Source organism: Geotrypetes seraphini, chromosome 1 (assembly GCF_902459505.1).
Source record: "Geotrypetes seraphini chromosome 1, aGeoSer1.1, whole genome shotgun sequence".
NCBI lineage: Eukaryota > Metazoa > Chordata > Amphibia > Gymnophiona > Dermophiidae > Geotrypetes > Geotrypetes seraphini.
In genome coordinates this window covers 117,782,194-117,810,157 of record NC_047084.1, presented here as the reverse complement: position 1 = coordinate 117,810,157, position 27,964 = coordinate 117,782,194, and the positions used below count along the sequence as shown (strand labels likewise).

Sequence of the window (27,964 nt, the reverse complement as noted above, 5' to 3'; positions counted from 1 at the left end):
AGGCTTCAAAATTTTATCGCTGGCTAGAACTTGGGGCAGGGGGGGAGGCCTAGCCATAATCTTCAAAGACAACCTACACTGCTCTATTCTAAGCTCAAAATCCACTCCAAACCTAGAAATTCTTTCATTCTCACTATCGTCCAAATCCCTAGCGGCTGCACTAACAATAACTCTGTTTTACATTCCTCCAAAAAAATGGAACCTTGCCAAGGATGACTTCTCCGAATTTTTACTAACTAACTCTCTATCTAGCCCTTACAACCTACTTTGTGGAGATATCAATATCCACCTGGAAAAAATAGACCAATCTGAAACCATAGAACTCTGGTCACTCATCTCTTCACTAGGGTACCTCAAACCTCCACCAATTAAAACCCACCAAAGAGGCCATCAATTAGATTTAGTCACTTTCTCCTCAAGAGAGCTACCTAACCCCAAAATATTCTGGAAACAAGAACACTGGACCGACTCTCTATGGTCGGATCACAGCCTCTGCAATTTTGAACTAGATTGCCAACTAAAAACCACAAGCCCAACAAATAATAATAACCCAAAAACGAGAAATAAAAAATTCCATACTAGCAGAGGTAAAATAAACCCCGTAGAATTCTGGTCTCACTATGAGATCATATCAGATCAAAACATACAAACCGATCAATTCATGAACTCCTGGATTAATGATAGCACCAATATCCTAAATAGAATGGCTCCCATTAAAACCCGCAGAAAGAGACTTAAAAACCTAGAGGGCTGGTTTGACACGGAACTGCTATTGCTAAAGAGAGACCTAAGAAAATCGAAAAGACTTTGGCTAAAATCAGGGTCACAAGAGCACAGAATCGCTTGGAGACAAAAATTAAAAATCTACAAAACTCAGACCAAAGAAAAACGTAAAAACTTCTATGCCCTCAAAATCGGCAACATCTCAACCAACAGTAGCAACCTTTTTAAGCTGGTAAATGATCTATACAATATAGAAACATTTATCGACACACCCGAAGAGCCCTCCCTAACTGCAAACTGCATGGCGGACTTCTTCATCTCCAAAATACAAAAACTAAGGTCCTCCCTCACTGACCCAACATAACCGCACTGGTGTTACCCCATTCTTCTAGATTAAGACAATTCTAGAGAGCCGATCTATTCTGGAACACATTCTCACCCATAGACTGGCAAACTTTCAGTAATTACTACAATAAGTATGCCAATTCCTACTGCAGACTAGATACCTGCCCCCCTAATGTCATGAAATCGGCCCCTGTCTTTTTTAAGGCCAAAATGCTGACTTGGATCAACTCTCTACTAACCTCTGGGAAGTTCCCAGTTGGACAAGGGCACATTATGATTTTGCCAATTAAGAAAAACACTAAAGAGCCATCTAACAATGCATCCAACTTTAGACCAATCACCAATATCCCCCTGGTCACCAAAATAGCAGAAGGGATAGTAAACACCAAACTCACCACATACTTAGAAAAACACAATATCTTACATGACAATCAATCCAGTTTCCGATCAGGCCACAGTACTGAAACAATTTTAGCCTCTCTGCTTGATTACCTTTATCAACTATTCAGCCAAGGCTCAAGCGCTCTTATATTGCAACTCGATCTGAGTAGCGCATTTGACTTGGTTGACCACGCCACTCTACTAGACTGCCTAACATCTATTGGAATCTCAGGTCATGTTCTCAACTGGTTCCACGAATTCCTGACAACAAGAACCTACAAGGTGTTCAAGGACGACACTACCTCTTACAGCTGGGTCAACCGCTGTGGGGTCCCACAAGGCTCCCCCTTGTCCCCCACCCTATTTAACATCTACCTTGCCTCCCTAGGAAACCTCCTGCAGAGTTTGAATCTCAAATTCTTCATCTATGCAGATGATATCACCATAATCATTCCGCTCTCCTACCTTACCTCAGAGCTACTCAACTCGCTATCTCTCACCCTAAATCAGATCGAACTTTGGATGACAGCGTTTAGGCTAAAGCTAAACCCAGAAAAAACTAAATTCTTCTTAGCATCCCCAAACGACAAAATCAAGGAAACTGTGATACATATCAATGGCCTAGACTACTGTATCGAGCAATCCTTAAAAATTCTAGGAGTCACCTTAGACAAACATCTCTCACTAGAGAAACATACTGACCTAGTGTTTAAAAAATGCATCTCGATACTCTGGAAACTCCGCACCATTAAAAAATACTTTAACGAAACCTCCTTTAGTCTGCTGGTCCAAGCTTCTATTCTTAGCGTCCTGGACTACTGTAACATCATTTATCTAGGCGCCTACAAGAAAGTCACCAAAAAGCTGAGATTGGTCCAAAACACCGCCATCCGCCTTATCTTCGGTCTAAAGAAATGGGAACACATATCCCCCTTCTACCACAAGTTGCACTGGCTGACATTCGAATCCAGGGTCCTATTTAAGTTCTCTTGTATCTGCTACAAAACCGTATGGGGTATGTCACCTGACTATCTTTACCCCCACTTCAACCTGAACTATAATAAGTTTCAAGTTTTATTTATATTTGATTAATCGCTTAATTAAAATTATATCTAAGCGAAGAGCTCCCGCAGAATAACTATGTTCGCTTTCCCCTCACTGAAAGCATGTCATCTTAAAAGATTCCTTGAACGAACCTTCTCTTTTCAAGCGGCCAAACTAAACTCATGGCTCGCCCAAATTATACTTGACGCCTCCTCATACCTCCACTTTAGAAAAAAGCTCAAAACTCTACTTTTCAATGGACCAAATCCTTAATGCTCCCCCTCTCCTCATTAGAAAACAGATCGAATTCCCTCCTCTGCATCAGACCAAATCCTCCTCTTCCCCCCCTCAACACGGCCCACCTTTCTTTACTTTTTCCCCCTCTTCCCCCCCCCTCCCAACGATCCCTGTCCCCTCCTCTCTTACATTATGCTTGGCTCCCCCTTCTCACAAATTCTATTGAACTCTTTTACGGTAAATACCATATATGCTCTGTATTAGTCCTTCCTTACTTAAATTGTCAATGTAAACTAGTTTGACCCTTCGATTGACTTGTTATGTACTTCTTTTTCAACTGCACTGTATGTAACTCATCTATTTGTTGTGAACCGCCTAGAACTCCCTGGGTATGGCGGTATACAAAAATAAAATTATTATTATTATTATTATTATCTTCAACTCTCAAACAAATTATTTTCAAATATATTCAACAGACTGCATCTTTCAATATAATTCATATATACTAAAAAAAAAAAAAAACAACAACCTAATCCATATGACGAATTCATGTAAAGTCCCTTTTCATTTTATATTACAGCTATATTACTTTCAACAAATAGCAAACATTAAATTAAATATTAACCGATTACTTGTAGAAGAATAAATTAATCATTACATTTCTATTAATTTAATAATAGCACCATATCAATTAAATGGAACACGTCAGTTTCCTTATCTTCCTTGGCCCATACAGATTAACAGATCTGACCCTTCCTATCTGTCACTATACAAGTTGCAGGCATGACACATTTTCTAGCAGATTCCAGATAATCCAGTGAGAACGAGGCTGTATAAGTCAGACTTCCCCTCTTTTCTCGAAGCCTCTGTTTGAATCCGTCGCCATAGTAACCATCTAACAAAGGTGTCAGCTGTAAACATCAGATTTCCCCTCTTCTCTCGAAGCCTCTGTTTGAATCCGTCGCCATAGTAACCATCGAAGAAAGGTTTCAGCTGTATACATCAGACTTCCCCTCTTCTCTCGAAGCCACTGTTTGAATCCATCGCCATAGTAACCATCTAAGAAAGGTGTCAGCTGTATACATTAGACTTCTCCTCTTCTCTTGAAGCCTCTGTTTGAATCCGTCGCCATAGTAACCATCTAAGAAAGGTGTCAACTTTAACAGGAAGTTAAAAACAAAAACAAAACTGTCTTCCATTTCTGATCCACTATAATGAACTAACATAAGATTGACAATCCAGGAAGAAGTAATTGTCCATTCCTTCCCCAAAATTATCCATCTTTATGTAAAAAGTTAGATGAAAACCACAAAACAGTAACGTAGTATAAACTTTCCTTCCTTTCCTGGAACTCTCACAGACCAACTGACAAATTTTATCTGTAGCGATATAAACCTTTCCTATTTTTTTCATACCAACTGATATAACTCAGACTAAGCTGTAGAAAGCCACTTTAAATTCATCTGATCATCCTGTTGAGATATGAATTCTTGAAGATCTTTAGGATCATCGAAATTGGATGTTTTATTATTATAAGTCACTCTCATCACTGCTGGGTACATCAACCCATATTTAGCACCCATCTGCCTGAATTGTGGAACTGTTTCCTCAAAGATTCAGTTTGCTTTGCAAAGTCTGGGAATAATGAAATTTTATTTTCCTGCCACTTACATAACATAGCATAACTTTATTTTTCTATACCACCTCAATCAAAATAATTCTAGGCGGTTTACACAAAAGAGAAAAAAACTGGACAATCAGCAAAATACAAAATACTAATGGTAAAAATACAGCATGTTAACTAAAAAAAGACAAAAAAAATTTATGTTAATACAATAAAATTATTATGTTAAGAATAAAACCTTGAATTAAGAGATAAATTTATTAAACAATACTGTCTTAATTTCTTTTCAGAAGGCGCCGTAAGACAGCATGGCTCCACTAATGTAGTTACCCAACCAGGACTGCTGTTTGCTTGCTTGAAATGTGAGCATCCTGTCTAAGAAAGACCTACATTTACAGCCTAAAATCTTCGGGTATGCAAATAAATTACAGTTCCTGGTTAACCTCACAGGGTTATGTAGCACGAAATGGGATAAGAGGTAGGTAAGGGCAAATCCCCAAACCAACTTAAAACAAAGGCATGAAAATTTAAATATTACTCGTGCTTCCACTGGTAGCCAGTATGTTCGCTTTTCTTCAGCCCAAATATCAGGCGAACAGCTGTATTCTGCACTATTCTCAATTTTCTCACAACTTTCTTTCACTTGTTTTGCTGCAGAAAGGATTTCCTTCACTTGTTGGTAATGTAAGAGTTTGAAAATTAGTGGTCTAGGACCTGCTTGTTTATTTGAGAACGGCTTGGAATTCGATGTGCTCTCTCCACCTCCAAAGGAAAAGTAAATTTTAGCAAAAGTATTTTAGGAATGAATTCATCTATAAATTGACTTGTGCCCTCCACATCTTCTGGCAGACCCAGCAATCGGATGTTATTTCGCCTACTCCTATTATTTGTATCTTCCAGCTCTTTAATTAGTCTATTTATAACCTTCCAGTCTGCTTGGTATTTGTTTACATCATCTTCTATCACAGAAACATGTTGTTCCAGCTGATCTGTACATCCACTGCAAACTGACAGTTTTTGTGACAGATTGAAAACTTCCTTCTGGATTGAAGTACGTTTCTCTGTATTACCTTGTATCAGCTCCTGTATTTTCTTTAATTCAACCATAATTGGATTGTTTATTTCCTCAGCATCTTGTGGCAGTGGTATCTTTGAGGGAGTTGGAGGATCTGTTTTTGATCTTTTCGCTACTCCCGCTGCCACAAAAGCTGTTTCTAATTTTGATTGCTTCTTCTTTACCTATTTTTGTAAGATTTTAAGTTACAATCAAACCTCGGTTTGCGAGTAACCCGGTTTGCGAATGTTTTGCAAGACGAGCAGTGTTGGCTTGATTTGCGAGCACTCCCCCGATAACCGGCATCGCTCCCCCCCACTCGCAAAGGCCCCCTTGCTCAAACCGGCACCCCCCGCGCGAACCGGCCCCCCCCCCCGCGCGAACAACTTAAACTTACCCCCCCCGCCCCAGCGAGAGGGAGAATTAGAAGCCCTTGAGCATGTGCAGATGCATGCTCAAGGCAGGCAGAAGCCAGAAGATCTTCTAGGCACCGGCACGATCTGTGCCTGCGTGCCGGTGCCAAAACGGGGGGCGGGGCGTGGGGGTAAGTTTAAGTTGTTCGGGCGGGGGGGGCCGGTTCGCGTGGAGGGGGGGTCTTTGCGAGCGGGGGGCGGAGCAGCGCTGCTGGCCTCGGGGGGGGAACGTATCAAAGCGAGTTTCCATTATTTCCTATGGGGAAACTCGCTTTGATAAACGAGCATTTTGGATTACAAGCATACTCCTGGAACAGATTATGCTCGTAATCCAAGGTACCACTGTATTTATAATATATTATGATCGTTATCAAGTGCAGGGAGGGAAGAGCAATGGATTATCCGTCCATACCGTTGAGCAGCCAAGTTTCTTCCCCCTAAATATCTTGTTTCAAGAGTATCCTCCAAGGAAACCTTACACTGAACCATCTGCTCCCAGGCAACTGTCAGCTTTCCCCCACATCTCAGTTTAAAAGCTGCTCTGTCTCCTTTTTAAACATTGAAGCTGGAATTACTCCCATTGAAATGGATCTGGCCTGTTATGCGGAGGTTATTTCTCTGTAATCCACAGCCTGCTCGGACCCATTTTCAAATTTGATGAATTTTTTCCCCTAGCTTTTCACATTTGATCGCATTCCATTAAATATTTGGAGAGTAATTATGCACCCAGACAGACAGACAGACAAATGATCAGCATGTTATGTATAATTTCTTCCCACATCCGCAAGATTGGAAAGATTGAAAAAAAGAAATATTATTTTGATTGTGAAAATGATTCTGAACTGGCAAAGAAAACAAACAAAGAAGGTGACTAGTTGGTAATCGATCTCCTTTATTAGATAATTCGCTATGACCAGTCTGGGCTCTAGAATAAGCTCTGTTATTGTCTACTGTAACCTATTTGTTGTCATGACTAGTCTGTTTTCAAATGATTGTAAATGTCTATTTGTAACCCGTTCTGAGCTTCTGGGAGAACAGGATAGAAATTGAAATAACTAAATAAACAATATGACACTGACTCGACATGATTGTGTTTCGGCCTAAAAAGGTCTGCCTCAGGAGTCTGATTTTGTAAACCGAGGAGAACAAGGTATTTAGGGATTCACAAACATGTGACACTTCTCTTTTAGTCTTAAAAAAGACTTTTGTTTGTTCATCTGTCGGCAAAAGAAAGACGGTATGATTGTTTGAGGTAAAATAAGGTTCAAGTATCTGCCTTGTAACCCACATGCAGTGGCTGGAGGCAATTCTGCGATCCCCTATGAAACCGACAAGTGAACAAACAAAAGTCATAGTCATATCTACTATAATAAAACCCTTAGCGTGCATGTGTACTTCAATCTCCGTGTTCCGTGCCTACATGGTGCCATGCCGTGCATGTGCAGTGCCTGCCTCAGCTGATTTCCTGCCCCGATCTCTGACGCTCAGGACCTTGTCCTATGCCTTAAGTAGTTCTGAGGTGGGCCAGCTTTGTTTACCTGGGCAGGTAACAGTGAGCCAACATGAAATAAAAAAATTCAGCTATTACACTTTCTCACATTGCATCAGGATTTACTAGCTAGAAAGAAAAGAAAAACTGTTAGATAAGGCCTGATCCAAGAGCAAGTGAGAATGTGGATTAGTAGCTATAAATTAATAAATGAAAATTGGATAATCTGGAATAAAATGATCAGAAATACAAAAAAGTTTAAAAACAGGGACTTTAAGTTACCATATGGATTTGATATATGTCATGTGCTTGACGGATATAGGGAGGCAGGCTAAGACATTTTTGTGATTGATGAATACCATATCAAATGTACTCCAAATGAGAAGCTTAAGTTTCTTTTAGAGTTTCTTTGTGTTAGAGTGACCAGCCTGAACTAGGCCAATCCTCAGGGAAATGTAGGCAGACAGGAGTTGGCTTTTGACCTGGTATCCACATACCAGGGGGCCCTGGTTTACCATGACTTGAGTTTGCTAAGGACAAATCTAAACCACATGTGTATCATGGTATGAATTGATCCAAAATTAAGTGTCAGAAAGTTAGGAAAAATTACATAATAGAAATTTTCTTAGGTAGCTATAGGAATATATGTTAATAACCAATATAGATTAGATAGGAATATAGGTTATTTTGATTTTCATATATCTAAAATCCTGAAGAGATCCTGATAAGGCAACAGATGGTGTTTGACCTCTGACCTTGAGCAACTTTTTCTACTTCATTAGAGAGCAACTTTTTTACGTAGAACCTTGATGGGAGGGGTACCTGCTCCTTTCCATCTTCTCTTTGTGCAGTCTTTGTGAGACAGAGATCTCAGAATAGAAAAGAACACTGACATTTACAGGAAAGAATATAAAATCTGAGGAGTTTTGTAAGTGTATTATAATATTGGTCTATGTATTTCTTATTTTTATAAAATATGTAAGCTTAATGTGAGAATGTAACTTTTTAGATATAAGAATGTAATTTGTGATATGCCTATATGAAGCTAGCCTTATATGGAAACAAATAATGTGGACCAATTAGATTGCAGATGGATTGTAACGAAGGAATGTCGTCATTTAGGATATATATGGACGTGTAACTGGTAAAACGTTGGAATTTTTTATGATCAAGGCCAGCTTTTGGCTTCTGTAATAATTCTCTGATGCAAATGATACTCAATTGATTTGCTAATCAATTAATTGAGTAATCTTATGATCTAATATTGATATCTAATAAAAAATAAGATTTTGGATTTTATTAAAATATTTTGCATCATTATTTTTTTCCATTTTCATTTTACAACCCTAGAAAGCTATAAGTACGCATGTGTGCAATTATCCTGATCAACGCCAGCTGACTTTCTGCCTTTTCATCAAGCAGCCGCGGGGCATTTGTTAGGCTGGCCCACTTCGATAATGTGAGGCGGGCCGGCCTAGCAAAAGCTCTGAGGCTGCCCGGGCTAGTGGATGCTGGGCAGGGAGAGCAGGGAAGGGAGAAGGGGTGCTGCTGGACAGGGGGGAGGTAAAAGGGAGGGAGAAGGGCTACTGTTGGACAGGGGGAGCAGGGAAGGGGTGCTGCTGGACATGGGGGAGGTAAAAGGAAGGGAGAAGGGCTACTGCTGGACAGGAGTAGTAGGGAAGAGGTGCTGCTGGACAGGGGGGAGCAGGAAGCAAAGAAAGAAAGAAAGGCCTCAGCGCCCCATTGTGCTAAAAGTTTACACATCTATTCTAGCACCCGTTAATGTAACGGGCTTAAACACTAGTTATTGAATAAAGGAGACTGAGCATGAACTAGTCACCTTCTTTGTTTGTTTTCTTTGCCTTCCACGATTCGGGAGGGAGGGATCTCTTGTTTTCTCTGAGTGAATGATTCTGAACTGAGGGTCTGTGGTTCTGATACGTACCTGAATCTGAGCACTCAATGTGCATGTGCTGATAAGGCTGACGGCTCATTCTGCTGGTCCCACACTGCGAGAGGGATGATTCTGTGCCATTGCAGTAAACACCCATGGGGGAATACTCAATGTTTATTTTCTCTGGATAAAGATGACCTGGAATGAGTATAGTAGTTCCTTCTAATCTTTTTACATTGTATGTTCTCTCTTCCTGCGTGTCCTGTTTTGTGCTCACTTCCAAGACAGGTCCACATTCCAGCTGTTTGCACACCACCGCAGCCTCTGGCAGGTTCCACTGTACACGGCCATATAGATCAGACTGAGCCCTCCCCCATGTGTTATTGTAAAAAAGTTCCAGTCTCCCACCACATTGGCTTCTTCCGTTCACCAGTCTGACATTGGAGATTTCTACAGAGAACAGAACAAGGATGTAATACACACATGTTCACTACACTTACGGGTACCTATGTGTTCTATTTAATTTATTTAAAAAACATTTTTAATCCGCCTTTATCCAAGGTGGCTTACAAATTTCCATACATAAGCATACATAATTAAATAGGCGAGAAAGACAACCTTCTATTACCCTTCTCCAGAATCTGACATTTCTCCCTTCCATGAGTCATCTTTCCTCCCTCCCAGTGTAACATTTCTCCCTCCCTTCCTCCTTCCTGGCCCCCTCCCTGTCCAACATTTCTTTCTCTCTGCCTCCTGCATGCTTCCCTTGCTCCCAGTTCTCATATTCTCCCTAACCAACATCTCTCCCTCTCCATGAAAACAACCTTGGAGATGACACTAGAGGACCTTACTGGACTAGCACAAAGCCATTTCTTTTTAGATCTGTAATTCATCAAGTCGCTAGGACTTGAACACGAACCGATGATTTCTAGCAGTTAAGTTGGAAGGATATTGTCCTTTTTCTAAGACTTTTGAAACAACTAGTGATCTAAGCAGGGAATCTTTCATGAGATATTAAAGGCAACTATCCAAGAGAGTTAGAAAATTTATTGAATAATAAATGAACTTTGTCCTTCCAAGTTGTAAGAAAGCAGTCCCAAATTTTGTCACCTAGGCCTAGATTCACTAAACTTACTGATTTGGATCATTGTTGGGCAATTCTTGGCCGAATTCTGCTGAACAACCGATTCACAACAGATTCTACGTGTGCCCTACAGTAAGAGTGATCAAAACGCATAAGCAGAGTATCCTTGTTGGTTATCGATGCAATTTATGCATGCGCTTGCTCTTCGCCCTTTACCATGTACTTAGTGGGCGGGGTTTATTCCCGCACATCATTGGCGCAAAGCACAAGCAAACTCAAAAGAAAGGGGGAGAGGTGGCCTCAGTTTACTTTTGCTGGCCCTAAGAGTTGGACATTTTAAAAAAGGAATTATTTGTGACCGACGCAGCGAAGCCAGATTATCGAACAGAACACGCTTTAACCTCGCGGGTTAAAACCACGGGCTCGCAATGCACTTTTTACAGTATAAAAAAGGAATTCTTATGCATATGCAAAGTTAATTTACATTTTTATTTTTAATTTTGATGGTTGTTTTATATGGGGTTGTAATTTCGATACTGATATTTCAGGGCGAACAGGGCAGGAGAGTTGGCAAGGAAAGTAAACGAATGGTCCTCAGCAATCGCTTCTTTTCACATTGGCAAACCCAATCGGTGTTTCTTCTTCTGCTTAGACTTGTTGAGACAGGTAAGAGGACTTTCTGGAGTTAAGTTATGGAACTCCTATTACCCAATGCGGAGAATTTCCCAATTAATAATTATTATTATATTCCTCAGAAAAAAATAGGATCTGCACAGGGTGTGGATCGTTTGGTATCAACTGAAATTAATTTGACAGAGTTTTGGGAGAATAGTCAGGATATGATCCAGACATGGTCTACCCTGGTGATAACATGCATGAGTGAGATGGATAAGATGATATTAATGAAATTATACTTTAAAAACAGGTGAATGAAATTTTGTGGCGAATTGGTTAGGATTTTTCCAGATGTTTCTAGAGCCACTCAATTAAGGAGGAAAGAATTTCTGAAATTAAAAGTTAGGATTCTGGCTCTCGAAGCATCGTTTTATTTAAAATTTCCTTGTAAGTGCCTTGTTAAATTAAAAGACACTGAATTTGTATTTTGCGATCCAATACAATTACAACAATTTTTACTTGCTAGAGAGAAGAAATGATTAACGATCACTGTTTAACCATAGAGAATAAGAGGAAACAATAATTAATCCCATTAAGTTAAGAATATATCTTGAATTTATTCTTTTTTTTTCCTATAAATTTTGCTCTGTAATGAAGTATATCTCCCCATTAATGTGGGCTTGAAAAGGAATTATGCATGGAAGTTTTGATTATTGTAAATGTTTAGTTAATGATGCCTGTTTTTCCTTGTTCATTATGATAATGTAACGATTGAAAACTAAGTTATGGAACTCCTTAGTGAGTCAGATATGAAATTGCGGTGAAAAGGGTAGGTTCAGAAAATTATTAATGACGCAGCTTTTTGTAGATGCCTTTTAAAAGTTATTTTAGTCAAAATTGATGAATTATCTATGAGCTCTTCTTTCCACATTATGGTATTTCCCTGAGGATTATATGTATATTGTTATCTTTTATCTTTGAAATTGTAGTTCGTGCCTATTATCCTCTTGTTTCCAGCTGTTATGGTTTTATGTCTCCAAAAGTCTGTCGCCCCCTGTCTTTTTAAATTTGTAGTTTAACTATTGTTTTCTTTTATGATTTTGTACACCGCCTAGAGGGCTGATTAGGCGGTATTATGTATTTGCTTTTATTTTCGTCGGTTTTTTTAACATTGTGATGTAAACTATATAAACAGTCTACTTTTAAACAGTATATAAATTTTTTAATAAATAAATACTTTTGCATGCCATTTGGATCGGATCGGGCAGAAGTTTAGCAAATCGGGTCGGGGAACGATCGCAAACCAGTAAAACTGGTTTTGAGATCGTCGGGACAGTATCGTAAGGTTTAGTGAATCTAGCCCCTAGTATACTTGGATCCAGTATCAATTGTAAATTGTGGATAATCAAACTTCTAATCTTAATTATCTTATGATAATTATCTTATCTGAAAAATAATCAGCTAAGTTAGAAGCAGTTGGAAAAAAATCCTGATTAACAGTGTGACGTAGAGAAAAAGTTTCTAAAAGTGTTAAAGACCCGTCTGGAATGAGAGGCAGATTCATCTGAGTAGGAAATAATGATTTGTTAGCATTCCTTATTGCCACTTTATAAAATTGAATAGTCTTCTTCCGTTTGATTTTTATTTGGGGGCTAGGAGAGTGGTACTACTCCAGGACCAGGACCCAAGGAGTAGCAATATTCCATGCTACCGATCCAGGGCAAGCAGACAAGGGGGAAGCCTCTGCTTGCCCTGGATCGGTAGCATGGAATCTTGATACTCTTTGGGGTTCCGGAATCTTGCTATTCTTTAGGATTCTGAATGGAATGTTGCTACTCTTTGGGTTTTGGCCAGGTACTAGAGACCTCGATTGGCCACCATGAGAACGGGCTACTGAGCTTGATGGACCATTGGGCTGACCCAGTAAGGATATTCTTATGTTCTTGGATAAACTTCATATCCTTAAATTAATACCTCCACAGTTACAACCAGCCTTTCTTGGGCTACATTTTTAACCATTCCTTACGTTCTTACCCATTTAATGTTACTTTCCTATCACATCCTTCCTCTTCTTCCCTGTAAGTGATTGCCTTGTTTTGTTTGGTATGATTTAAGTATTTTCCCTAGTTCTTTTAATATAAGTCACTTAGAAATGTTTATAAGCATTTTATCAAATTTTAAATAAAACTTGGAAACTTGGATTAAAAAGAGGGGGAGTCAGCCGCAGGTGACCTTTCACAGTACCTGATAGGGCCCTAAATTAGGGTTACCAGATTTTCCTTTTGGAAAATCCTGACTCCTAGACCCACCCCCCAGCCCCACCCAATTCTACCTATCCCTGCCCCATTACACCCCCATCCCACCTAAGCCCCGCCCCCTGCTCTTGTTGTGCAGGAGGGCATCCGTGCATGGCCTCATGCTCAATGGCGATTTCTTAGAACCTTTTCAAAATCCGGACAAAGTGCCGGGGTTGGTTTTTTTTTTTACTTTATATTCTTTTACAAGTTGAATAAACAATACTTGAAAGGAAATATTACATTTTAAAAAGGAAAACTAATAATAAAATTAAAAAATAATTCTACACTTATAACTATAAAGTCCACATTAAGAGGAGAAAGAATCAACCATTTCCAAGGGGAGTTGGATTCCAAGAAATAATAATAAATTAATCAAATTACGGAGTACAGCTGGATTCAATTAATGGCCTGGGCCGGGTTTTGAAAAGCCTTCTGCACCCCTGGACATTTCAAAAGGAGGACATGTCCGGGGAAATCCAGATGTCTGGTATCCCTACCCTAAATTACACCTATCAGAAATCTCTACGCTCAGTTAAGCTGAATCCCATAAGTCACCAAGTCATGGTCTTGAGGGAAGGAACAAACTGAGAGCTTCCACTGGCCACCTGGACTTAACCTGAGGGCTAAAGGCCACAGGCTGAGCCCACAGAAGTCAGAACTGTGAAGAAAAAAAAAAATTAAGACATCGCAGCACAGAGAATACTGGCAAGTTCTAGAACCACCACTCCTTATACTGCTTGCAACGTCACTGGAATGTTCCACGTTGATGGCCTCCATCTGCTCCTAGGGGAGAAGAATCCACTCGACTGGACTGGTCTAGCAAGAATCTGTAATACCCACCAGGATCTGCTCCAGAGCAGATGACTCCAACTTCTTCCAGATGACTGTAGAGAAACCCATGTGATGTTGAGGATCCACATTGAGAGAGAGCTGACTCTGACCCGCCACAGAAAGCCCTGTTCCGGCACATCAGATCAAAATGAGAGCCAAAAGGATTTGACCGTGCAGTTTCCATGGCAGATCCACAGCCCAACTGCTTACACACCACGGCCGTATCTCGGGTGTCCCAGTAATGATTGCACACTGAGCTCCATTCATCATGATAATGGACCTCCAGCCGTCCATCACAATCACTGCTTCCATTCACCAAACGCACTTTGGAGATACCTGCAAGACAAAAGGAAAACAAAATGTGAGAGTAGATGAACTCAGAACTTCTCCCTAGCAAAGCTATGCTTTTTCTCTTGGTCTTCTGTCCCCATTTATTATCTCTCATCCACATCTGATGCGCCCTGAGTGCCAAAATTAAAATGGCACCTAAGTAGGGTTACCAGACATCTGGATTTCCCTAGACATGTCCTCCTTTATAGCCTAAGCCTATTCCTCCTTTTGAGGACATGTCTGGGGGTCCGGACAGATTTTCAAAACCCGGCACTTTTGAAAGGCTTGGAAGAAATCACTGTTGGGCAGGCAGTGAGGGGCAGGGCTCGGGCAGGGCTAGGGCGGGATTGGGGGGCGGAACTGTGGCATAACAGGGTGGGGATGGGTGGAACTGGGCAGGTCTTGGGGTCCAGATTTTCCAAATGGAAATTCTGGTAACCCTACACCTAAGCCATTATAGAATACTAATGTGAAGCCATTTTGGCATGTCACGGTTTAAGCTTTGCCATTTATAACAGGTCAATGGCTGGCATATGTTTGCACGCCTGCAAACGCCATAAAGTGTGCGTATTTGATAATATTCTATAAGTTGTGTGCATATCTCCTGCAATTACCACTTGGACAATACCATATAGAATAGTGCTAGATTCACATACATACGTAAACACCAGTGAGGTGCCGCAGGGCTCGGTGCTTGGACTCATGCTCTTCAACATCTTTATAAACGATCTGGACATTGGTACAACGAGTGAGGTGATTAAATTTACGGACGATACAAAGTTATTCAGAATAGTGAAGATGCAGGGGGATTGCGAAGATCTGCAACGTGACATAATCAAGCTTGAGGAATGGGCATCAACATGGCAGATGAGGTTCAACGTGGATGTGTAAAGTGATGCATGTAGGTAATAAAAATCTCATGCATGAATACAGGATGTCCGGAGTGGTACTTGGAGAGACCTCCCAGGAAAGGGACTTGGGAGTTCTGATCGACAAATCAATGAAACCGTCCACGCAGTGTACGGTGGCGGCGGCGAAAAAGGTGGACAGAATGCTAGGAATGATAAAGAAGGGGATCACAAACAGATCAGAGAAGGTTATCATGCCGCTGTACTGGACCATGGTGCACCCTCACCTGGAGTACTGCATCCAGCACTGGTCGCCGTACATGAAGAAGGACATGGTACTACTAGAAAGGGTCCAGAAAAGAGCGACTAAGATGATTAAGGGACTGGCGGAGTTGCCGTATAGCAAAAGATTAGAGAAACTGGGCCTCTTCTCCCTTGAAAAGAGGAGACTGAGAGAGGACATGATCGAAACATTCAAGATACTGAAAGGAATAGACTTAGTAGATAAAGACAGGTTGTTCACCCTCTCCAAGGTAGAGAGAACGAGAGGGCATTCTCTAGAGTTAAAAGGGGATAGATTCCGTACAAACGTAAGGAAGTTCTTCTTCACCCAGAGAGTGGTAGAAAACTGGAACGTTCTTCCGGAGTCTGTCATAGGGGAAAACACCCTCCAGGGATTCAAGACAAAGTTAGACAAGTTCCTGCTGAACCAGAACGTACGCAGGTAGGGCTGGTCTCAGTTAGGGCACTGGTCTTTGACCTAGGGGCTTCCATGGGAGCAGACTGCTGGGCAATGATGGACCACTGGTCTGACCCAGCAGCGACAATTTTTATGTTCTTATGGTCATTTCAAGTGTGGTTCACGCTCCATTTGTGAGATGACATTAAAGCATTTTAGCACATGCAAGAGAGATCGCATGGTTTACATGATCAAATGTCCCTGTGAGCAACTTTATGGTGGGATGACAACCAGGGAGCTGAAAACCCGGCTGTTGGAGCACAAATCAAACATTACACCTCTAGTACAGCATTGCATTTCTCACCAACATGGTTTCAATTAATTACCGTATTTGCCGACGTATTGGAAGCACTTTTTCCCCCTCAAAATACGCTTAAAATATGGGGTGCGTGGAGATTACGTGATGCTGTGAGCTGGTTAGCTGCACGTTGTACTGGCTCCGGAGCCCTGCTTTTCATTCTGCTACTTGCAGAGCACAAACGTGAGAAATTTTGACCCTCTTTACCAGCGCTAGAGTCTCTTATTACATGGACAGGTTCTTGGCTTCATCTGCTGTTCCTAAGGCTTCTAAAACAGCAAAGAAAGATCGGGAGAAGGGACGGCCCGGCGATGACAAAATGGCGGCCGCACCTCGTGCAGATACTCTGGTGTTTACCCCTGAAAGGTTATCGGAGTTGCAGCAAGTTATTTTCCAGGCATTGGGGCTGCGCATGGAGCAAATTTCCACCCAGCTTACTAAATTAGAATCGCTGTTGGAGGACAATTCTACCCGTGTGACTGAGCTAGAGACTCGTGTTTCTGCGGTGGAGGATGGGGCTACGGTGATGGAGACTACGGTGGCAACACTTACTACCCAGCTGCGTACTTGCCAAGATAAATTGGAAGATTTGGAAAATCGTTCCCGCCGCGGAAACCTGCGTTTCATTGGGTTACCTGAAACCATTTCGGATGCAGTGCTTCTATCGGTGGTGGAGTCCTGGCTGGCTAGCAAACTTCCTATGCCGGCTTCTTTGGGCCCTGATCGTTTTGACTCTGGGCTACAAGGAATTTTGGTGGGATTGGATGCAGCCAAGGCATTTGACCGGGTTAATTGGGTTTACCTATTTCGGGTGCTCACGTACATGGGTTTTGAGGGATGGTTCCTTGAGATGGTCCGCTTGCTTTATACTGATCCAACTGCTTGTATTCTGGTGAATGGTGTCCGTTCTCCTGCTTTTCAGATAGCCAGGGGTACTAGGCAGGGCAGTCCGCTCTCCCCTCTTCTTTTCTTATTATACTTAGACCCCTTCCTGCGTACTATAATGCGGGATGATGTTTTGCATGGCTTGCTAGAGGGGGATTCACAATTGAGGGTATTGGCGTATGCGGATGATCTATTATTGACTTTGGGATCTCCAGACTCATCCTTACTTAGGGCATTGGAATTGCTGGATGAATTTAGTATGTATTCGGGTATGGTTTTAAATAAACTAAAGTCCATTGCCTTTAACACCGGAAGTGCAGACTAAGTGGCAGGGGCCTTTCCCTCTTACTTGGGCGTCGGAACATCTTACTTACTTGGGTATTGTTATTTCCCCTGACCCCTCGCAATTGTATGCCCTTAATATAGACCCTCTTGTCCGCCTCACTGTACAAAAATTGGAGAACTGGAGGGTATATCCGCTTTCCTTATTGGGCAAAATAGCATTGTATAACATGGTACTGGTGCCTCAGTGGCTTTATGTATTTCAGATGATATCTGTTTTGTTATCTGCTCATCATGATAAACTCATTGGGAAATGTTTACAGAAATACTTATGGAATGGAAAAAGAGCACGTTTGTCATTACTTCATCTGGCACGCCCTAGAGATCGTGGTGGCTTAGGTCTCCATAGCCTTCGTTTATTGTCTCGGGCGTGTCAGATGAGATATCTGAATGACTGGTTTAGGGGGACGGGACATTTCTCGGCTTCCCACCAGGAACTTTTACTTTGTGCCCCATATCATTTTAGTTATCTGCTTCATGTACAGTGTTTGCCACGGAAGACATCATCTGCAAGAGATCTTTTCTTATTACCATTGAGACGCCTTTGGAAACTTTTGTGTCACCAACTTCATATTCCATTTCAGGTGACTCTCTACTTACCGCTGAGGGGCAATGGGGACTTTGCATCGGGACTGGAACCTTTCTCCTCTCAGGTGTGGACTGTCCTGTCTAATCAATATGTATTTCAATTGTCCTTTCTAATGGGACTTTGAAATCATTTGAGGAACTTCAAAGAGATCATGGTTGGACGGAACGCGACTGGCTCTCTTACCTTCAACTTTCCTCTTATATTCGTACTTTGCCACGGGACTCCATTACTGACCAACGTATGGAATCCATTTCTGAGGCTTTGGGTTTGTCAGCGCAGGTACCGATTCCATTGAGATCCCATCATCGTCATCTTGGGCGAACTTTCTTATGACACTTACGCTACTAAATGGTCCCTGGACCTTTCCTGTGAAGTGACTGCTTCTATGATTTGGAGGGGGATCTTTAAGACGGCCCGTGTGTCCTCTAGTGTGACCCTGTTTGAAATGAACTATAAATTTTTGCTCCGGCTCTACCGATCTCCATCTTATCAATTCTGGGCAACGATGTGTGCGTCTGATCAATGCCTCAAATGTTCCCACTCACCAGCTACTCTTGGACATCAGTTCTGGTCTTGTACATGGATCTCCACTTTTTGGCAGCAGCTTCGCCGTCATATTCAAGCTATGTGGAATTATAACTTTGTTTTTGACCCGGTAATGCTGTTCACTCTGGATCATCTTCCAATAGCGGCACCAAAGGGGTTTCGGAGTTTTTTAGCTCGTTCGGTGTTGTTGGGGAAAAAAGTGATTTTGCACTGCTGGATCTCTTCTGATTCTCCTATGCTTTCCCATTGGCGTACTTTAATGTTACACTAAGCATACATGGAGAGGTTATGCTTTTCATCGTTGGACTCTGCTCTGGGAAGGACCTTTTGTCTTTGTTTGACACCTTTTTGGGACACTTTAACACCCAGAGCACATAGCCATTTGCTGAATGTATGAGATATTTGTGGTTTGGAATGCACTGGAATGGAATTTGTTTCTAGTTATTGTTTTGGCTGTGGTTTTGGGCGGGGGGTGGGGGATGGGTGGGGGCTCAGGTATACGGTGAAGTTTGGATGAGTTCTGGTATCCAGGCACTTTGTTGTACACTATGTATATTTGAGTATTTTGTATTTTCTTGTAAAATCAATAAAACATACAGTGGTGCCTCGCCTAACGGACGCCTCGCACAGCGAACGCTGCGCACAACGAACTTCTTGTCTTGATTCGTACAACGGACTTCGTTTCACACAACGAAGTCGCCCGAGCTGCATCCTTCCGCGCAGGCACTGCACTTAACTGCCCTCTCTCACTTGTTTCCCCCGATTATCCAGCATCTAGCCCTCCCCCCCAAACACTTCCTGTTTCCAGCGTCAGAGGGGACGGGGTATCGAAGCGCGAGCGAGCTGCGGAAGTGGTGTTGGTGGTGGACGGCCTCAGGTATGAGTTAGGATGGTGGGGTGGGGTGGGGAGGGGAGGCCTGAGAGCGAGCATGCGCGCACAGGGAGGAGACGGGGAGAGACGCGCTGGATTGGCAACGGTTGCTCTCTGTCGCCTCCCGGGTCCAGCGGCGTGACAGTTTTCAAACAGGCGACCACCAGCTTTAACGGTGCTGACTCCCGACTACAGCCTCCAACAGATGACTGCTTCCCATTGCATCCGGCCGCTGGCAGGTCTCGCGCGCAGCAGCCAATGGGTGCCAGCCACGAGTCGGCCAGCACCAGAGGGGGGAATCAGGAGAGACGAGCATCAGAGGGTGGAGGAGAGGCAAGGTAGAAGAAGAAAATCAGAGAGGAGGAGAGAAGCAGAGAGAGAGAGATTGGACAAAGAGGAGGGGATGGTGAAGGAGGAAGAGAACAGAAAAGGAAAGCATAGGAGGAGCATTAGAGAGGGAGAGGAGAAGACAGTTTGCCAGCCTGAGAAACTCCCTAACCCCTTATGCTGCTGCACAGGGAAATGGGGAAAAATGACAGACAGACAGTGGGAGGGAGGGAGAACGAATTATTTTTTTTTACATGTATTGTTATGGGAAAACGCGTTTCACATAACGAACTTTTCGCATAACAAACTTGCTCCTGGAACCAATTAAGTTCGTTGTGTGAGGCACCACTGTATATTGAAAAAAAAAAAATATATGGGGTGCGTCTTATATGCTGGTAATCAAAATTATGAGTTGAAATTTCAGTCAGTCTGAAACTTCTGGTTTATATTAATATACCGTCACATTTTTTCTGCTCTCTCTCGGACGCCGCAAGTTCTCACAAGTATGCACTGTATATGCGCGTCACAAGCATGCACTGTAAATGCATTTCACGTTGTTTCTACTCTCGGACGCTGCGAGGTTTCACAAGTACGCACTGTGCACGCACGTCACATTGTTTCTGCTCTCTCTCGGATGCCATGAGGTCTCACAAGTACGCACTGTACACTCACGTCATGTTGTTTCTGCTCTCTCTTGGACGCTGCAAAGACTGTGTCACGTTGTTTCTGGGTTTTGAGGATGAAGATTAAAAGGTACCTAACTACAGTGTTCCCTAGTTACATTTTTTGTAGACATAAATAAGAATAAAATTAGTACAGTAAATCATTATCGAAATTCATGAAAAAAATGTAGAAATTGTTTTTCTTAAAAATATGTATAACAAATGAAGTGCGTCCTATATGCCATCAAATACGGCACTCTGTTTTGTAATTGATGTAATGCACAAAAATTTACGTGGAGAAGACCGTGGTTTGACTCTTAGACGCCGAGAGTCTTTTTGGATTGATTGGGGTGCCTTCTACCGAGTCCTTTCCATTGAGCTTTTTACACTAGCAGAGGCAAATGAAGTTGATTGGACCACAAGCATGATGTGGCACATTAGGATTGGTCAAATATTCTCACCAGGTCTCAGCGCTCAGGCGCTCTCAATTGAAGCACTAGTTAGTGTTCTTTTTGGTCACTTTGATAGTCTGATTGTCCCAATTTTTCTTTGCCTTTAGATACTACAGCACTGTCCCTATGAAGCCTCATTTTGTATGGTGAAACGGAGGCCCCGTAGGGCATGAAATTCCTGGTGATGGCATTTTCGTTAAGATAAGAGCTATTATTTAAATTTAAGCGCTCTTTAAATTTGCATCACATAAAGTGAACTTTAGTCATTCTTAAGTGATTTACAGATGGAGTTTTTTTGACCCATGATTGAGACATCACCTACTACATTCATCACGCTCAGGCAGTTCTGTAGCTTTAAAGGTCTCCTGAGGTTTTTTTTCTCCCAATACTGCTGTTCTTTCTTAGAACTATTCTTTCAAGTGGGAGTTTGTTGCATTTATTCAACTGTTTATGGTTACATCCTCAGTTGCTATACTGATTTATGGTCTGTCCAGATAGCCCAGGTGACAATCCGGAGGGGAACTCATCCGGATAGAGAGAGAGAGAGGATTCAACCACCAGGCTAGACTGCACCGAGCCTCTGCCGTCCAAAGGGAGCGCATGCAGTGGATCCCTCTGCGGACTCCAATGGGAGATAAGCACATCCTGTAGCGGGCACAAGTGAGTCCTGTCCAGGGAGCTATATCTATAGTCACAAACATCGACCCCAGAACCTGCAGATATTGCCAGGCTGTCAGTTCTTGTGTGTCCAGAAAAGCATGCATCAACTGGTGAAGCTGCTCCTGGAGTGACAAAATGGACCCCGAGATATTCCAGGTCTTGCATTAGAATGCGTTGACTTTTCCAAAAGTTGACCACCCAGTCTAATCTCTGCAGCAATTGGACAACCTGTTGCACTGCTTGGCATCATTCAGGCTCAGACCGAGCCCGATGAGCCAATTGTTACATTACATTACATTACATTATTGATTTCTATTCCGCCTCAACCTTGCAGTTCTGGGCGGATTACAAAAGAGACATCTGAACATTTCCAGGATGATTACAAAGAGACTTCTGGACATTTCCAGAAGAGTTACAAGATGATATGGATGTACTCGGATTCAAAGTTTCCGTAGGTGGACTTCCATCACCTTGGTAAAAGTCTGGAGCACTGTTGTCAATCCAAAGGGCAAGGCTGCGAACTGGAAGAGCTGTTGCAAGATGTGGAACTTCAAATATCTTCTGTGCTCTGGAAAAATTGGAATATGAAGGCAGGCTGCCATTAAATCCATACAGACCAGAAAATTCTCCTGTCACTACCGAGGGAATCACCAACCACACTGTTTTCATTCTAAATCGAGGAATCTTAAGGACCACATTGACCGCTTTTAGATTAAGAATTGGACTCCAATCTTCAGAGTCTCTCTTTGGCATGATAAAGTATATCAAGTATCTGCCGGAGACCAAGAAGGACTCTGGATTGAGCTGTATGGGTGCTATATCAAGCAACTCTGACTTTGGCCATTTTGTCTGGTCTCCCCACTGGAGAGTTCAGAAAAAAAATATGCAAGAGGCCGATAACTCTTGAGCTTGTACCCTTCTCACAGAAAGTCCAGCACCTAGCAATCTGTGATGAAGTCCGCCCACTCCTCCAGGAATGCTGAGACTCTTTGGTCCTCGGAGGGTCGGCTGAAGGCCTAGTGTCATAACTGCTTCTTTGAGGCAGAAGGAGGGTGTAATACCAAAGTCTGCAGTCACCTAGCTCCACCAGGAATCCAAGAGCATCTTTGCAATGTCCGGCTGATCAAGAAAAGAGGAAGACAGCTGCTTCGTGCACTGTCAAAGACTGGCTAGCCACCAATTTCAATTACTGAAGGGATTCTGAAATAATCCCTATTAATGTGGAAGGTTTGAATAGTCTCCGCACAGCGGGGTCCTCCCCAAGATTCAGAGCCTCACCCAGATTTAAGTCCCAGAGATCCGTGACTGCAACCAAATTCCCCCCTTTGGAAGTGCCTGTCTGAGAAAGTAAAGGTATGAGTCATCCGTGAGCAGATTGTCCCCCAACTGTGTATGGCCCTGCTGCTGGGAACACGTGTTCCTGGAAGAAGGGGCCCCCCAATGCCAACAGAGACGTCATAGTAGGCGGCCTTGGCAATTTTTTTATTTTTATTTGGCTAGATAAGCCTGAAATACATATTAATAAATTCTGGATGAAAATATTGACCTTGAGGGCAAGCTACCTCCTCAGAGCCCTTCTTAGAGCTGGAGATTTTGTGGGCTGTAGGCATGGAACCACAGCTGCGTTTTGTTGGGGAAGCACTTGCGCTACCCCGGCCCAATTTTGGACTTTTTGAAAGGTCCTCAGAAGGACTGAGCATTAGAGCTCCACATAGGGCAGGGGGGGCTAAGACTGATGCCACCTTCCCCCCCCCCATGTGCCGCACAGCAGGTGAACCATGGATGCTCGCCTGACAAACAACTGCCGCAAATGGGGCATGAATCCAAAGTATCCTGCCCTGAGGAGTCCATCTGACCTGTTATCTTGCAAAAAAAAAAAAAAAGTGTTTTGGGGATCACATGACGCCATGCAACAGGGAGGACGCTAGTTGGTGTCTCTCCTGCCGCCCTCCTCGGCTCCCTCTCTTTTTATAATTTTATTGCACTTCTTTTGGACCACAATTTGGAGCGTTCGGGAGCTTCCCTAGCGCTGTGTGCTGTGCGCGATTTTGGTGGTGGTGACCGGTGGGGATGTCCCTAAAATCAACGCGGAAGAAGCAGGACAAAGGCAGGCCGGGAGACCCAAAGATGGCGGCTTCTGCTAGTCCCAGGGATTCTGTGGGGGGCCCTGCCTTGATAGCAGAAATTGCCTCTGAAGTCACAGTGGCGAAGGAACGTATCCAGGCAAAAACGCCTCTTCCCTATTGAAAGGCAGCTGGGCATCGTGCAGGTTAAGCTGGACAGTCTGGGGTAGGGGGTTGCCGCTTTTCAACACCGGGTTGGTCCATTGAAGAGTAGAGTTTTGAGCTTTTTTCTAAAGTGGAGGTATGAAGAGGCGTCAAGTATAATTTGGGCGAGCCATGAGTTTAGTTTGGCCGCTTGAAAAGAGAAGGTTCGGTCAAGGAATCTTTTAAGATGACAAGCTTTCAGTGAGGGGAAAGCGAACATAGTTATTCTGCGGGAGCTCTTATTATTATAGTTCAGGTTGAAGTGGGGGTAAAGATAGTCAGGCGACATACCCCATACGGTTTTGTAGCAGATACAAGAGAACTTAAATAGGACCCTGGATTCGAATGGCAGCCAGTGCAACTTGTGGTAGAAGGGGGATATGTGTTCCCATTTCTTCAGGCCGAAGATAAGGCAGATGGCGGTGTTTTGGACCAATCTCAGCTTCTTGGTGACTTTCTTGAAGGCGCCTAGATAAATGATGTTACAGTAGTCTAGGACGCTAAGAAAAGAAGCTTGTACCAGCAGACGAAAGGAGGTTTCGTTAAAGTATTTTTTAATGGTGCGGAGTTTCCAGAGTATCGAGATACATTTTTTAAACACTAGGTCAGTGTGTTTCTCTAGTGTGAGATGTTTGTCTAAGGTGACTCCTAGTATTTTTAAGGATTGCTCAATACAGTAGTCTAGGCCATTGATATGTATCGCAGTTTCCTTGATTTTGTCGTTTGGGGATACTAAGAAGAATTTAGTTTTTTCTGGGTTTAGCTTTAGCTAACATATAAATTCTTGGGTGAACCCACCCTTGAGCAAGCAACATAGAGTTGTCCATGGGAAAAACAGGGGGATCTTAAATCCACTCCACAGTATGTAATAGTCTGTCCCTGTGATTTGTTGATTGTGATAGAGAATGCAAGTCTCACTGAAAAGGAAGATCTGTTGGAATAAGTGGCATCCAAAAGTTTCAGTATTGATTTAAACAACTCAATATGTGGAAACTCAGGTTGAAAAGAAACTCCATGCAGTTTTTTCCCGGTTCAGAATGGAACCTGTGTTCCTAGTTCAGCATATGTGAGTACTCATGTAATGTAATAACATTATGAACTGAGGTGCATGAAGGAAACACTTACAAACACAGTTAGAACATATAAACTCTATATGTATGGTGTCCGTGGTAGAATAGAAACGATGTCCCTAGTGGTTATAGTGTCATAGAAAGTGTTTTATAGTTGGAATTACTGTGAGAATGGCAGCTTTTTACATCCTTTCCATTGATATGAATGGGTGAAATCTGATGTTCTGTTTGTAGCTCCGCCCACATGTGCAGGTGGGCCGCGAGACCCCCAGAACATATCACCCCAGGTAGTTGGAATTACTTTGAGAATGGCAGCTTTTTACATTTTTTCCATTGACATGAATGGGTGAAATCTGAATTTATGTTTGTAGCTCCGCCCACATGTGCAGGTGGGCCGCGAGACCCCAGAACATATCACCCCAGGTAGTGAGGGATCTGCATACCAAGTTACGTTCAAATCGGTCAAGTCGTTTTTGAATTACTGTGAGAATGGCAGCTTTTTACATTTTTTCCATTGACATGAATGGGTGAAATCTGATTTTCTGTTTGTAGCTCCGCCCACGTGTGCAGGTGGACCGCGAGACCCCCAGAACATATCATCCCAGGTAGTGAGGGATCTGCATACCAAGTTTCGTTCAAATCGGTCAAGCCGTTTTTGCGTGATCGCGGCACATACACACATACATACACACATACCTCCGATTTTATATATATAGATATTGGTGCTATCATTAATCCAGGAGTTCATGAATTGATTGGTTTGTTTGTTTTGTTCTGATATGATCTCATAGTGAGACCAGAATTCTACGGGATTTATTTTACCTCTGCTAGTATGGTATAGTTCTCAGAAGCAGGCTTATCACTTTGGGTATGCCTCTACCTCGACATGTTTGAAATTCCACCGGGTTGATAATTCTCTACCACATGGTCTCTGGTCTTGTACAGTTATTGCTGCCTTCTAGTTGGAGGTCCTCTGTTATTTACAGACCCTGGTGGGCTATGCCGTTCCCCTCGAGGTTGAGGGGATTCTCTTTTTAGCTACGGGTTTTCTGGGTGGACTCTCTGCTGTTGATTCTTTACTTCTCTGCAAGGGCTATATCATAGGTAAGAAATGTATTTTAAATCATTGGCTCCAGGACTCCCCACCCACCATTTGGTATTGGTGCAACAAATTCCATCTTTTGATGGTATGGGAATCCTTGTCGGCTTGGTTTTCTCATCTTTGTAGTAAGCTCTACTTGTCTGTTTGGACATCTTATTTGGATACTTTACCCCCTTTGATTAAAAGCCAAGTACTCAACCGGCTGCGGAGGCCAGTGGTACCTGCACTGCCAGTGCGTTAAGGGTGGGGTGGGGATGGAGGGGTGGGTGGGGGTTTACTGTAGAGGGGGGATCTGGCCGAGTCTGGGTATAAGAATCCAACCCGGACTCTGCCTGTCTCCACATGTTCTGGTGGTTTGCTGGTCTGTGTACTGTGTTTTGTATTTTGAAAATGTTGTATCAGCTGTTTTGTTGGTTGTACTTTGTCATTTAATAAACTGCTTTGTAAAAAAAAAAAAAAAAAGTGTTTTGAGGCAGATAAATGTTTTAAAGTTGAATCAGGAAAATCCAAGATGGCTGCCATAGGAGCAATTTTGAAAATAAAACAGCCCGGGAAATGTACATTGATTAATTAAACATAGCAATTTTAGGATTTCTGGAGTGGGTGGACCTAGGGCTAACTCCCAAACCTGTTAAAATCAAGTTCTGGAGAACCCCCAAAATTGATCTCAAAGGCTCTCAGCCTGTTACTGTGCCATGCTGTGTGCTGGGAGCTGCAAGATGCAAGCTAAAACAGCTTACTGGGAGATCATCTGCCTCAAGAAGTCTTGGAACCTGGACTGCCGGTCTTTTGACTGCTTCTCGGGCCTTGGCTGGTGACCTTCACCTTACCCAGAAACACCACACACACGAAGGGGTGGAGGAACGCCGTCTGCCCCAGCTATACGATGGGAGGGAGGGTACTCGGGGAAGGCAGCCAAGAAAAAGATCTGGGGGTATTGGTAGATAACACAATGAAGCCGGCGGCACAATGTGCAGCGGCCTCAAAAAAAGCGAACAGAATGTTGGGCATTATCAAAAAAGGTATCGCTACCAGAACAAAAGAAGTTATCCTGCCACTGTATCGAGCAATGGTGCGCCCACATCTGGAATACTGCGTCCAATACTGGTCGCCATACCTCAAGAAGGACATGGCAATACTCGAAAGGGTCCAGAGGAGGGCAACGAGGATGATAAAGGGTATGGAGAACCTTTCATATGCCGAACGGTTAGACAGGCTGGGGCTCTTTACCCTGGAGAAGCGGAGACTGAGAGGGGACATGATAGAAACTTATAAAATCATGAAAGGCATAGAGAAGGTGGAGAGGGACAGATTCTTTAGACTAGCAGGGACAACTAAAACAAGAGGTCATTCAGAAAAACTGAGAGGAGACAGATTCAAAACGAATGCAAGGAGGTTCTTCTTCACTCAGAGGGTGGTGGACACCTGGAACGCGCTTCCCGGAGAGGTAATAAGACAGAATACAATTCTGGGGTTCAAAAAGGGACTGGATGACTTCCTGGAAGCGAAGGGGATAACAGGGTACAGATAGAGGTTTACCGTACAGGACATTGAGCGAATAGGGTATGGATATTTTAGGTTAGGTAGGGAACACTTTCAGGTCATGGACCTGGGGGGCCGCCGCGGGAGCGGACTGCCGGGCACGATGGACCCCTGGTCTGACCCGGCAGAGGCAACGCTTATGTTCTTATGCCCCAATCCTGCACTCACTTCCATGGATTCAGGCCAAACCTGGGGTAAACAACGCTCCTAAAGAAACGGTCCCTGAGCCCCGATCTGTGAATGCAGGTTGTCCAGGTGGGTTCACTGCAAAGCAGCCAACCTCCTGGGAAAAGAAATGCCAGTAACTAGGCAGGCCTGAGGTCTTGGCAACCTTAATTATGGGAGCAATATTGTCGGTAGGTGCACTCTTTCAGAAGATTGTATGCCGCATTATTATGAACAA

General features: G+C 43.0%; 1 protein-coding gene across 1 annotated transcript in view; it reads right to left on the bottom strand.

Annotated features, from left to right (window-relative positions):
* Nucleotides 1-27,964, bottom strand: part of LOC117356839 (scavenger receptor cysteine-rich type 1 protein M130-like) — an 89,218-nt gene that overhangs the window by 9,412 nt on the left and 51,842 nt on the right. The window contains exons 7-8 of the mRNA XM_033936596.1: nt 14,041-14,367; nt 9,256-9,654 (exon numbers count right to left, since the gene is read on the bottom strand). Of these exons, the coding sequence (XP_033792487.1) occupies nt 9,256-9,654; nt 14,041-14,367 (726 nt within the window). The remainder of the gene's footprint in view (nt 1-9,255; nt 9,655-14,040; nt 14,368-27,964) is intronic.